This window comes from Podarcis muralis, chromosome 4, assembly GCF_964188315.1.
Source record: "Podarcis muralis chromosome 4, rPodMur119.hap1.1, whole genome shotgun sequence".
Lineage (NCBI taxonomy): Eukaryota > Metazoa > Chordata > Lepidosauria > Squamata > Lacertidae > Podarcis > Podarcis muralis.
The window spans coordinates 45,084,128-45,096,304 of record NC_135658.1 but is presented as its reverse complement, the minus strand read 5'-3'; the positions used below and the strand labels follow the sequence as shown (position 1 = coordinate 45,096,304).

The window sequence follows — 12,177 nt, the reverse complement described above, 5'->3', positions numbered from 1 at the left end:
AACCTATTCTAAAGGCTAACAATCTAAAGGGAATAAACCTCAGCTGGTTTATAAAGGTTAATACGATTGGACAAAAATAACAAATTCATCTTAAACAAGGGTTTTAACAGCATATTTGGTCTAGCCCTTAAGCGAGAAAATGGGAAGTCTGTATGGAGAATTTAAAATAGGCAGAGGCACGACTTTTGATAAACCAACTTTGTTTGTGACCTCTGCTCCTCATTTATTTTTCATATGGAAAATGCACAGTGCCCTATTCTAAATTAAAGGTCCCCAGAACTACTCTTGCACAGGCTGCTCAATTTTTTTTAGTTCTTGAGCAGAAAGTGACTTATTTCAAATATTACTAAATCAATGTTTGGTAATGCACCATATGATAATTGACCCAATGACTGAATGCATATTAAATTATTAAATATGTCTGCACAGTTTGAAAGATAGTAAAAGTTTGCAGCTCATTTAAGATTTCTTGCATTTTTTTCCAGCTCAATATAAATTTAAAGGAAACCAGAACATTCCTATCATTTACCAACAAGCTTATAATGAAATCTATAAATTAGCTGGGCTACCATCATGATATCTGACTGCAACCATCATCAATATTCTGAATATAAAGGTAAAGGTAAAGGTAACCCCGGACCATTAGGTCCAGTCGTGACCGACTCTGGGGTTGCAGCGCTCATCTTGCTCTATAGGCCGAGGGAGCCGGCGTTTGTCCACAGACAGCTTCCGGGTCATGTGGCCAGCATGACTAAGCCGCTTCTGGCGAACCAGAGCAGCGCACGGAAACGCCGTTTACCTTCCCGCCGGAGCAGTACCTATTTATCTATTTGCACTTTGATGTGCTTTCGAACTGCTAGGTGGGCAGGAGCAGGGACCGAGCAACAGGAGCTCACCCCGTTGCGGGGATTCGAACCGCTGACCTTCTGACTGGCAAGTCCTAGGCTCTGTGGTTTAACCCACAGCGCCACCCGCGTCCCTTATTCTGAATATAGTTAATGTTAATATTGAATACATCTAAGCATTAAGAACATATTGCCCTTATTTGCCTTTTCTTTTCAAGTGACCCACTAATGTTGTTTTGCTATTTACATAATTTTATATTTTATAGTATGTTGTTATTTTCACTGATTGTGTTGTAAGCCACCTTCTGCAGGTAGAGACCCTGAAAGGTAGGGTAAAAAATCTATTTAATAAAATAAAATAATACCAGCATTTTCTGAATTACCCTATTCCACTTGTCTCTTTTAGAGCCATGATGGCATGTGCCACAGTGGTGAAGTTTCAAAAGATTAATTTGCATTTGTGGAAAACTTTATCCTTATTTTTTTATTATTTAAAAATGTGAGGAAAAGAATATGGCTTGGATCCCATCATCTTCTTGTATGAGATTGTGTGTTTGTTGTTCTGAAGTGCCCCTCATCTTACAGCTGCAAACTTTCAAGGAGGACACAGCAGGCTGCTCGGACAAAGAAGAAATGGAAAAAGCTTTATTCTACACATGGAATTGATATTAGCATCATCCAAGCCTGCATAGTAAAATATATGAAACACATTCTGGTTCTTTGAGGGTTAATAATTGTAGGTAAGATGTTTTCCCCTAACTGTACCTGGGGATTTGATGAAGTAGCCCTTAAGTGTTGGATGGATCAGAGTATTAGATATACATATTAAACAAAACACAGCACCAGGTTCTTTATCACTGCCTGATGTCTTTCCTGGGATGTGGGAGAACCTTCTACAGTACATCCCAGTACCTTTGATCTACAGTCATTTCTATGGTATTTCCAAAATTATTCCACTTACACATCCTTTTGAAAAAGCTAAAACGTGTCAATTGCTGTAGAATATGTTGTTACAGCAGTATGTAAACTCTAAGCTCTTTCACAGGCAGTTGCATGGAGCCTTTAGCTGGCAGTTAATCTGGTTCCAGTCATGGCTCCTTCGATTCAATTCTCCATCGAATTTTGGCCAATGCCTTTCCCCCCAGCAGTCCCCAGCACTCAGTCTCCAAAGTGGCTTTTCAGAGGGAAGCAAAAGAAGGTCGATACAAAGATGTGCCCTTCTGTGAACATCCTGCATTCACATTCCCTAGGATGCAAGTCAAAGCTTATTCATTTATCATTAAATTTCCTTCAGATGGGGACATAACTTTGAAAAACAAAAAAACCAACCTTTTCTAAATATCCCCATCCCTGTAACTTGTAAGCCTCTGCCTGGGTTTCTCTCAACATTTATTAAACCCTTAACCATATTCAGCCATTTTAGGTTTGCAGTAAAGTCACCTTCGTTATTCACCATAAACCCTTTTGTTCACTGCAGTGTTGTGATACCTTTATTTTATATTATTTTGACAGGAAGCCATGTAGGTGAAGAGAAGAATCTGCAAGTCTCCTTTGAACTTTAAAATATAAATTGGCACATCAGAGAGACAGCAGGAAAAACTTCACTATCAGGAATTGAGAATGACTGGATAGAGCGAAAGTACAATTTTGAAACGAGCACCTTTAGTTTTGATCCATGTGGCACAGGATGAAATCCATCTGGTCCAGGTGGGATGAACAACTCCCATTTCCCCAAAATCCATTTTCTTATATGGGTGAGAAAATGGATTCCAGTTATCTGCAATAAAAGAAAAGTACTAAAATATTGAACATGTATTAAAATGCATCATTAGTATGTAAAATGAGAAAGTGGGCGCAGATGAAGACCAAGCTTCTTTCTGTGCAATAAATCTTACTACTTTGAGATTTTTTAAAGCATAAAACTCCTTTCTTCATTCTCCTTTCACATGTTTCCCTCTACTCCTTAGGCTTTTTCCTCAATACTTCCCTGATAGTACCTGTCACAGTGCTTACTTGGTCCTCTTCATGTTTCTTTTGAACGCCATCTTCCTTCACCGTTTTCTTCTAATGAAACCAGTTGTGTTGGCTGGAGCCGATAGGAGCTATACTCCAAAACATCTCAAGGCCCCAGGTTGGCAAAAGCTACAGTTAAAAGGTCCTCTGTTTCAATCTACTTATCAGACCATATTTTCAACAAAGAATAATCATTAATATCCCACTTTTCTACAAAATGTACTGAGGGTGGTAGGCAGAAGAACCAAAAAAACCAGTTCCCTTCTTGGTCTGCTATCTGTTGTCTCCCCGGCCTATTCCACCGATTCATGTATTAGTCCGCTCTTGCAGTGTCTTCTGGCATTTTCCTAAATTGGCTTGTGGTTTTGCTCTTGTACCTTCCATCCTCAAACTCTTTCTTGATCCCTTGTGACTGGATAGCACTCATTACCCTGTTCCACTTCCCTTCCTGTCCATGCCTAGAATGTGTCACATTCTCTCAGTGTTTCAACTTCCTGCTTGTCAATTCCCTACTTGATTCCTTTCAGTCTAGATTTTGCCCAGATTATTGCACTAAAAAGTGTCTCCGTGCATATCTGTGACAACACATTCTACTGATGGCACTTTTTCTTTGTATTCACTTAGAGGTTTCTGCCATCACTGATACAGCTGATCTTACTATTCTTTCTTCCTTGCGCCCTCTGTTCCCGAGACTCTGTCCTTGCCAAATGCAATCTTCTCTCTCTGATCTTTCTTAACATTTCTTGTAGTAGTTCCTTTTCTTCTTTTCCTTTATCTGTGAACATGTTAGGATTTTCCCCATATGCGTCCACTATCAGTTCATTTGAACCCAACTGCCATGACTATACAGACAGCTGCAAAAAAAAACTTTCTTTTTCTGTTCCTAACCTCTCTCTCATTATTATTCTAACATTTATGCCAACAGGAAAAGGTTAACAGACGACCTGGATGAAGGTTTGCTCCTCATTTTTCTGCATAAAATGCATTTTCACCAACAGAACATGTATTTGGGACTAGGTATATTAAGGTTTGCAACACTAAAATGCAATAGCATTAGTATAATTACAAAATAATTCAACTGTAACCCTATGCAGGTCTTCCATGGGGGTGGGGGGAGGACATGCAACCTTCCCCCCCCCCATCTAACCACCGACATTTCAATGGCCTTCTAACTCAGGCCTGGTTGATTTTGCTTGATTGAGTTTTGGCAATGTATTTTAGTCACATTGGAAGTTTGTATCTACATACTGTAAATATATTCAGCAAATATATATATTGGTGTTTTTAAGAACACCTACATTTTTCATTTCACAAACACACAGACAATAGGTTTTTTGCAGGCAGGAATCAAGGCTGGAGATCTATAAATCAATAAGGAGCTTCTCCACCCCATTGCTCAGCCCAGACACTAAGGTCCAGTGCCGAGGGCCTTCTGGCAGTTCCCTCGCTGCGAGAAGTGACGTTACAGGGAACCAAACAGAGGGCCTTCTCGGTGGGGCCGCCTTGTGGAACGCCCTCCTATCAGATGTCAAGGAAGTAAGCAACCATCTGACTTTTAGAAGACATCTGAAAGCAACCCTGTTTAGGGAAATTTTTAATGTTTGATGTTTTAGCGTATTTTTAATATTCTGTTGGGAGCCATCCAGAGTGGCTGGGGAAACCCAGCCAGATGGGCAGGGTATAAATAATAAATTATTATTAAATATTATTATTATTATTATAAGGGTGTAGAGGAAGCAATATATTTCAGCAGGGAAGTTTGCAAGCAGCTGTTTGAAATATAGAGGAGATCCGGCAAGTTATAGAGAGGACAACTGGAGTCTGCTGGGTCATCTAAGATAGGAACGTCCAGCTACCAAGAGACTCACTATAATAAAACTGGCAGTGATCTACCTATTGTCATTGCCAGGAGTGGCTGAGCTTTTTTTAAGGGGAGTGGCCAGAGTTGTTGTGCTTTTTGGGCCACGGTTGTTGTTGAGCTTTTTGGGGGGGATCGGTCAGGAGGACCCACACGATCACTTAGATTAATCCCACGATCTACCTGTAACGCTGCCATGATTGACCGTAAGATCACAATCTACCTGTTGGACATACCTGATGTAAGGCAAGCAGAATCTGTCTCCAAGATGCAGCTTCTGCTTGGCTGGGAGAACTAGTACCTCTCTCCTCTGCCCAGCTATCCTGATAGGAAAGGGAATGGGCGCTGACACTTATTCCTCAGCGCCATCTGAAAACTTCAATTTCTCACAAGCTCAACAACCCAGCCCAGTAATCATATTTCAGACTGACTACATTAAGCAAAATCCGCATGCCAAAGCTGCATTTAGTTAGTAGCTGTGTATGCGCCCAGTGCTCCACCGCACCTCACGTGTGCTATGCCTGCTCATTCTTGTCTGCTACTACAACACAGCTGCAAGCAGGTTTGCATGGTTTGAAGTGGGCTTGTTTCAACAAAGCATAGTTTGTACAAGTTGGCGACATCACAGCAAGCTGCAGAAGCTTCCAAACTGCTGCTGAAGAAAGAGAGGTATGGGGGGCAAGTGTGTGGCTCATCCCCATGATGCTAAAGTCATGGGGCCAGGGTTTCCCAAAACTACCAATTCAGTATGAATGTCATATCACAGATTCCCAAGAGGCTATGCAGTGGCAGAGGTTTAAATACTTTATGTTGCCTTTTTAAAAGAAAAAGAAAACAGAAAACTGCACTGATTCACTGGCATGAAACCAACAGCACTTAAAGTTTCAGTACGATAAAAATTCAAGGGGGGAAACTGCCAAGTGTCAAATAATGTGACATTCCAAGTCATGCTTTTTTAGCATACATCAACACTCAGGAACAATTTCTTAGGAAACCGACACAGAAGTTGCAGGAAAATGTGACTTCCCCATGGAACTATAGCCACACAACTGGCCATAATGTTAGCTTTCTGCACACTATGTAGTTGAGCCAATCTTGTGAAGTTTCTCCATGTCAGTGCCATGCATTCATGAACAGCAGCTAGAGAAGCTCTATGCAATTAGACTGAAATACATAGTTAGTCTGAAATACATTATCCCTAGCTGTGTGGGCTAGAGCAGATGACAGGTGCAGTCAAAAAAGATTTGGAGGGCACCAGGGTGGGGGTTCTGTCTTAAACCATCTATCAAGGTTCTAAATATACATGAACAAGACTTTTATTGTGAAGTGGCAAACCCTAAGATACTGATATTTTGCTTGTACTCCCTTAGTTACTAAGCAATAAAATGTGTAAATAAAATATTCAGTGTCATTTACCAGAAGCTTTTCAGGAAACTATAATGTCAATACCGCCTCTCGTATCAGAGCTTCAGCTTACTAATTGCCTCATATACATGATTTACTAAGCTTTTAAAACTACTAATTGACAAATCGTAATGCTGTGAATGTTCTTTTAATAGTCTTGAGTGGCTTTTTTGGGGTAAGTCAAGAGACGTTTGGTTCAGCGCAACTGGAGGCCCACACTAAAAGTTAAAATAAAGGATGGCGTGTACTCTCACTCACACACACTTATTTCTCATCCTGCAGTGTCATGGGCAGATGGAAGCTAAGCAATTCTCACTGCAAAAGAAACAGGAAGAGAACAAAGACTGAACTTCCAGAGACAGAAGGAGAGAGAGAGAAGATGGTTTAGTTCCAGGCCTGGTACACCTTCTCTGCTCATAATGAAGCAGTTACTTGGTAAAAGAAGTTTTAAAAGGAATCTGGCATTCTAGGTTTTAGTTTAGTTTCTAGAAACTCAGTTCTGAGTTCCAAAAAGCTCCCAAGTTAATAATACATTCTGTATTTAATTTGATTTATTTCCAAAGCCCCTAAAACCTACTAGGTGCTGTACAAAGTATAAAAACAGAAACCAAACTAAATTTGAGGTATTTTAACATAACTGAAATGTAAAGGTAGGTGAAAATGATATAATATTAAAGCAAGCACATCACTAGCAACTTGACTCTATGTCTTTGGGATTTTGCAGCCCAATTCCTCCTGGGAATATTACTAATACCCATCTGCATTTAATGACAACTTCCATTCCTTAGGCCTTTTGATTCCATTAACTGCCCCCTTGGGAATAAATCTTCTACTTTGACTGATGATGAATAAGATATATAGGGCAACTGACATAATTTTTCATCTAGAAGACTAAAGGAAGATTCAGTCCAGACATCTTACTGATTAGTTTTATTAGCATCTTGAAGTAGTGATCTTAAGTTTATAAATAGATGCATTCAATCCATTTAAGAACACTGGGGAGAGTTTTGCATGACATGCAGAATCTGGTAAATGTCCCTTTTCTATCGAATTATTTAAAAGGTACAGAATCCACATTCTTTGCCTCTGGTCACCCTGGAGGAAGACTGACATACATAATAAAAATGTAAATGCGTCCAGCCCAATCATCTCAGTGCAAAGCTAAAGGTACTAAACTAGAAGGTTATGTGTGAAAACCAAAGATCAGATTAGATCTTCCAATCAGCATGGCCAAAGGAAGTGATATAGTATGTCACGTGCATATATGGAGAGAGTGACTTATTCTTGCCTTTCAAGTTGTTTTTTGGGACCAGGACATACTGGCATTCATAATAGCAGATGCACAGTTAGTAGCTGAATGAAACTAGTGCTTCACTCAGCATCTGATCACTGAACACTTAGCGCTATTGCATGGAACCAATAAGGTTCATTTGTTGTAAATCACGAGAGACACAGCAAACAAGTTCTATTTGAAAGATGTTTTCTGGCACTAGAATATTTTTTTAATGCTCTTTTGGAAACCCAAATCAATTAAGACACTCAAATTAAGAGTATGTCAGCCAGTTATTGAATGAAAATAAGCACGTCAAGCTCTTAGAGCAATTTACAAGTTTGCTGTCTGTAAGCCAAGTACATCTAATTTCTGCTATCAACTTTCTAATTTCAGTTTCGTTCAACTGTGCTTTACATGTTGACCCTGCAGGATCAGAATGTGTTATATATGGTTTCCTTCCTTATGCAAGCCCCTGTCAACCTCCCAACCAATGCCTTCTACTAAAAAACAGACTTTTTTTTTTAGTACTCTTCTGTATTGTTATCAGGTTGTTGATTGATTGGTATCCATTTGTCTCAGGATATTTTGAGTAACTTCTTCACCCCCATTTCAATCTGGCTTTTGGTCTCTTCAACCTGGAAACATTAGTAAGACCTTTTTCATGAGTAACAATCTCTTAGGAAAGAATCATGGCCTTAAATTCTTTATTCGCCAGTATAGATGCTGCTTTTGATTCTCTTCGCCACATTTCTTTTTAGTCTAGCATTTTGGACTTTTCACTTGGTTTTGTTTTTATATTTTATGTTTTATATGCTTTCAGCATTTGCCAGCAGTCTTCTCTTTTCTACTCAGTCTGTGGGGGAACTTCAGATCCATTGTTCGTGATCCATCTTTTTTCACACACTGAAAATTCATTTCCTCTTTTAGATTCCAGTAGCTTTTCTATGCTGACAGCTTTCAACATTACTTTTCTTTTTTCTACTGCTAATCATTACTACATTCCTGACCATCCTTTGGCTACTTCTGTCTTCATACCTCAGTGCCACCTGAAGCTTAATATAGGTCAAACAGCTGATTATTTAGAGTGAAAAAAATCACACACACACATTCTCTGTTGAAAATTATGTTCCACAAAGTTGATTACACGTAGTGTCTTAGTACAATTTTTGACTTTTCTCTTTCCACCAAATTGATTCTGTTGTCAAATCTTGTCATTTTTATATTTAGCAGTGTTGCTCAAGCTCATATTTTCCTTTCTCTGTTTCAACTTCAAAAATGCTTATTTGACCTTTAATATTTCACATCTTTATTATTGTAATGCTTTTTGCTCTGGTCTATCTAAAACTATGCTGCCCATATTATTACTTTTGCTCACAGCAACTTCCAATTGCTGTCTTCAGTGGTGATTCTTCGTTTACCTCATTCCATTTAAACCTCTGTCCACATTGCCAGAAAGCTTGACAATGAATTTATAATATGTGTTTTGCCACCATAGGTTTGTGTCATAACCCCACTTACTTGGGAGCAAGCCCCCACCAAATTCAGTAAGACATATCTGAGTAAACATAGGATTTCACCTTACCCTTATTTCTCCCTATTGCAGGGTTTCTTTTCCTTGCTTTTTCTTTTATTGAAAGCCAACTCCTTCAGGAGGAACATCTTTCTATTCTACATCAATAAAGAGGCATTGCCACGGCTCAATAATGCATTCCAGTCATCCAAAGGACTTAAGGAGGGCTCAGAGCAGAGCCAATGTAGTCTGGGAAATGGGTGTGGCCTTGCAGAGTCCAAAGAACTGGACAGAGAATACTAGAAGGCTGCACTTAAGACCCTTCTAGTCCAAATAATAAAATTCCCAGAAAGGTGTGGCACTTCTTGAAGTCACTTCTGTAGAGTCACTTCTGTTGCCTTTATACCACACATGCCAAAAGGCGAAGGACCTTGAAGTCAGTTGGGCTCTACTGCCATGTCTTTCCAATAGCAGTCCCATCTTTTCCAAATAGCCATTCAAATGGATATTAAAAAAACAAAAATGTACTATTTTCTCTTAATTAGAGAAGAAGTTTTAAATGAATGTGTCTAGATGCATTTAACATTTTATTTGCAACCTGCCTTTTGTCCAAGAAGCTCAAGGTGGCATACATGGTGTGTCAATCACCACCCCCAATTTTATCTTCACAACAATCCTGTGAGCCAGGTTAGACTGACAAATAGTGAACCAGCAAGTTCACCTGGTGTGTTTCATGGTTAATTAAGAGATTTGAACTTAGGTCTTCCATTAAGCATCAGTGAATGCCACCCATTCTTCACTCACACATTCCCCTCTCAACATCAAATTGCATTTTCTGATATAGTGTTAAGATTGTAGTGATAACCTGGCAACAACGAATTTTGCACTTAGCCCTGAAGCTGGCAATCCTTTATTTAAAAGAACTAATGTGCAGAGCCATGAAAATATGGGCATAAAAACAGAATCAACAGAAAAACAGACGCATACAGAGGATAAGACATAAAACATGTGCTTGAAAATACTTACTGAAGTCTCCGGTAAGAAACACCGCTTCTGCCCCAGGAGCCCATTCCTTACAGTACAATCCTCCATCAATAAATCTGTTGACTCCAAATGTTTGGTAACTCTTTGTAAATTTGTCAAGGCCACCTTCATTTTCTTCAATGTTCTTCAAGATGCGATGGAAGAGACTATACCTTTCAATAGAAAAATGCATTGAAGGAAAGTATTACTAAATAATTTCAGTAAAGCTGCCAATGAAAGTCCCATTTTAAGACTTGTTGTCAAGTCTATTAGATGATAGTCCCAGTATTCCTTTTAAGCATCATCAAATGTTCAGATCATAAAATTCTAAATTCTAAAAGTTAGGTATATCTGGCATTATAAGAATACTATATGTTCTGTGACTAGTAGCTTTGAACTGATGGAGTGAATTGTTATTCACTATGACAGCTATGTGGCACTCCACCGAATCCAATTATTAAAAGGCTAATTTTTCAAAATACTAGGATCATTATGCTAAAGCAAATGGCCACCAAAACATCCCACACTTTCCTTGAGAAACAGTTTTTCTTCATAAAACAAAAGCTAGAGCATGGCACCTCTATTGTAAGATACTCAGTTTTATCTAGTTTAAAAGGGTCATTTGTTCAAAGGAAACATCAATCATAGTGACAACTAAGATATTACACCTTGGGGGAAAATACCACTGCTGGGAAACAGTCTCAGGTTTATTTAAAGCTGTGGTATAGAAAGAGTCACTTTAGAGACATCGTATTAAGAGGGTCCTTAGGTCTCATTTATTCGTTATTCCAGTTGATTATATTACTTTTTTTTAACTCACAAGGTTAAGCCTTCCCAACAGCTTTTATTCCAGAGGCGGGTATTTACCTCACAGCCAGTAAGAATTTCAGAAGAAGCAGAGCCTGAGGATAGTGGGCATGTTCTTATAATGCTCTTGTTCCACACATAGAAACCCCAACATTACAACTGGGAAATTTGCCCATGGGTATCATGCATCAAAACAGTGTAATGATTTCTGTAACCTCCATAGTCAGTTCTCTTATTATGCAGTATATAACACTCTCTCGCTCTCTAGAGCTCTAAATATAAAAGTTGTTTTCTCAACAAACATGTGTGACAGGTGATAGAATTTTAAAGCTTGTTGCAATTTAATTTGAATGCATAAAATATAAGTCAAACAAAAAGGTGGGGGAAAGACGATTTATGCACTTTTGGAGGGGAAAAGGTCAAAGCACAGCGAGAAAACAAGTTGCCGCAATATACGTGAATCCAGTCTCCGGCAAAGGGTACAGGACATTGTAAGAAAACCACCACTAGCAAACCCCAAAACAGAAGCACTGCCCATCTGGATTGCAGTTCCCCATCCCAAAGGAGCAGAGTGTTTGTATTTAAGTCGGCTGTGGGGCACAGTGAAGTAGAATCTCCTGTAGTACAAAAACCTTTCAGTCTCTTTGCTCTGCTCACATAGGTAATCATTACCTATATGCGTAATACTGGGCCATGAATAACATCAGGTACTATCAAGCGAGAACCCAAGAGGTGCAGGAACTGTGCTGACCTGGTCTTTTTCATGATCCAAGCAGGAGTTAGTGATGAGCAACCTAGTATTAAGGACATTGACATCAGCATCCTCATGAATTGGAATGTGGCTTCAGGATATGAATATATGTATACATGAATATAAATACAAATACAGATATAGAGAAGTAAACTTCTCTCTCACACTCTCTTTTTTTCTTAAAGAACTCTTGAAACCATTTAGGACATCCCAAGCTACATTCATACCTGAAGTCTACCAGTATAGAGTCTATGTATCGTAGATAGGTTCTGTACCCCGGGATTAGCTCGATATGGAAATGCAGTTGTGGGGGAAAAGCCTTGCCTAATAAATTTCTTACTTGTCATGTATGAATTCAAGGCACAGGTGCCATTCCGGAGGAAGACAGGTAGGAAATCTAGTCCCATACTCTTATGGCAAGTACCGACACTTGATTTGAAACCTTATTTTACACTCTGTAAATCTCAGTACTTCTCAGTTGCTGATGACTATATAGTCCTAAACGGTGGTTTCATCTTAAGATAAATTAATCAGTGAGATGACGCTGGCATTGTCCCCATGCACTTTAAGGGAATATTCACTGTCTTTTAAGGCTGTCAAATAACTTTCCTGTGAATTTTTTTAAAATATGCTGCTCACTTGCTAAATTTTAATTACCTATTAATGTTTACATCTCTACCAAATAACAGCTGA

The 12,177-nt window shown here is 39.0% G+C and overlaps 1 protein-coding gene across 1 annotated transcript in view; it reads right to left on the bottom strand.

The window, feature by feature from the left end:
• Window positions 1–12,177, bottom strand: part of GBE1 (1,4-alpha-glucan branching enzyme 1) — a 147,244-nt gene that overhangs the window by 103,995 nt on the left and 31,072 nt on the right. Inside the window, 3 exon segments of the mRNA XM_077927261.1 lie at window positions 2,506–2,577; window positions 2,579–2,622; window positions 9,930–10,099. Of these exon segments, the coding sequence (XP_077783387.1) occupies window positions 2,506–2,577; window positions 2,579–2,622; window positions 9,930–10,099 (286 nt within the window).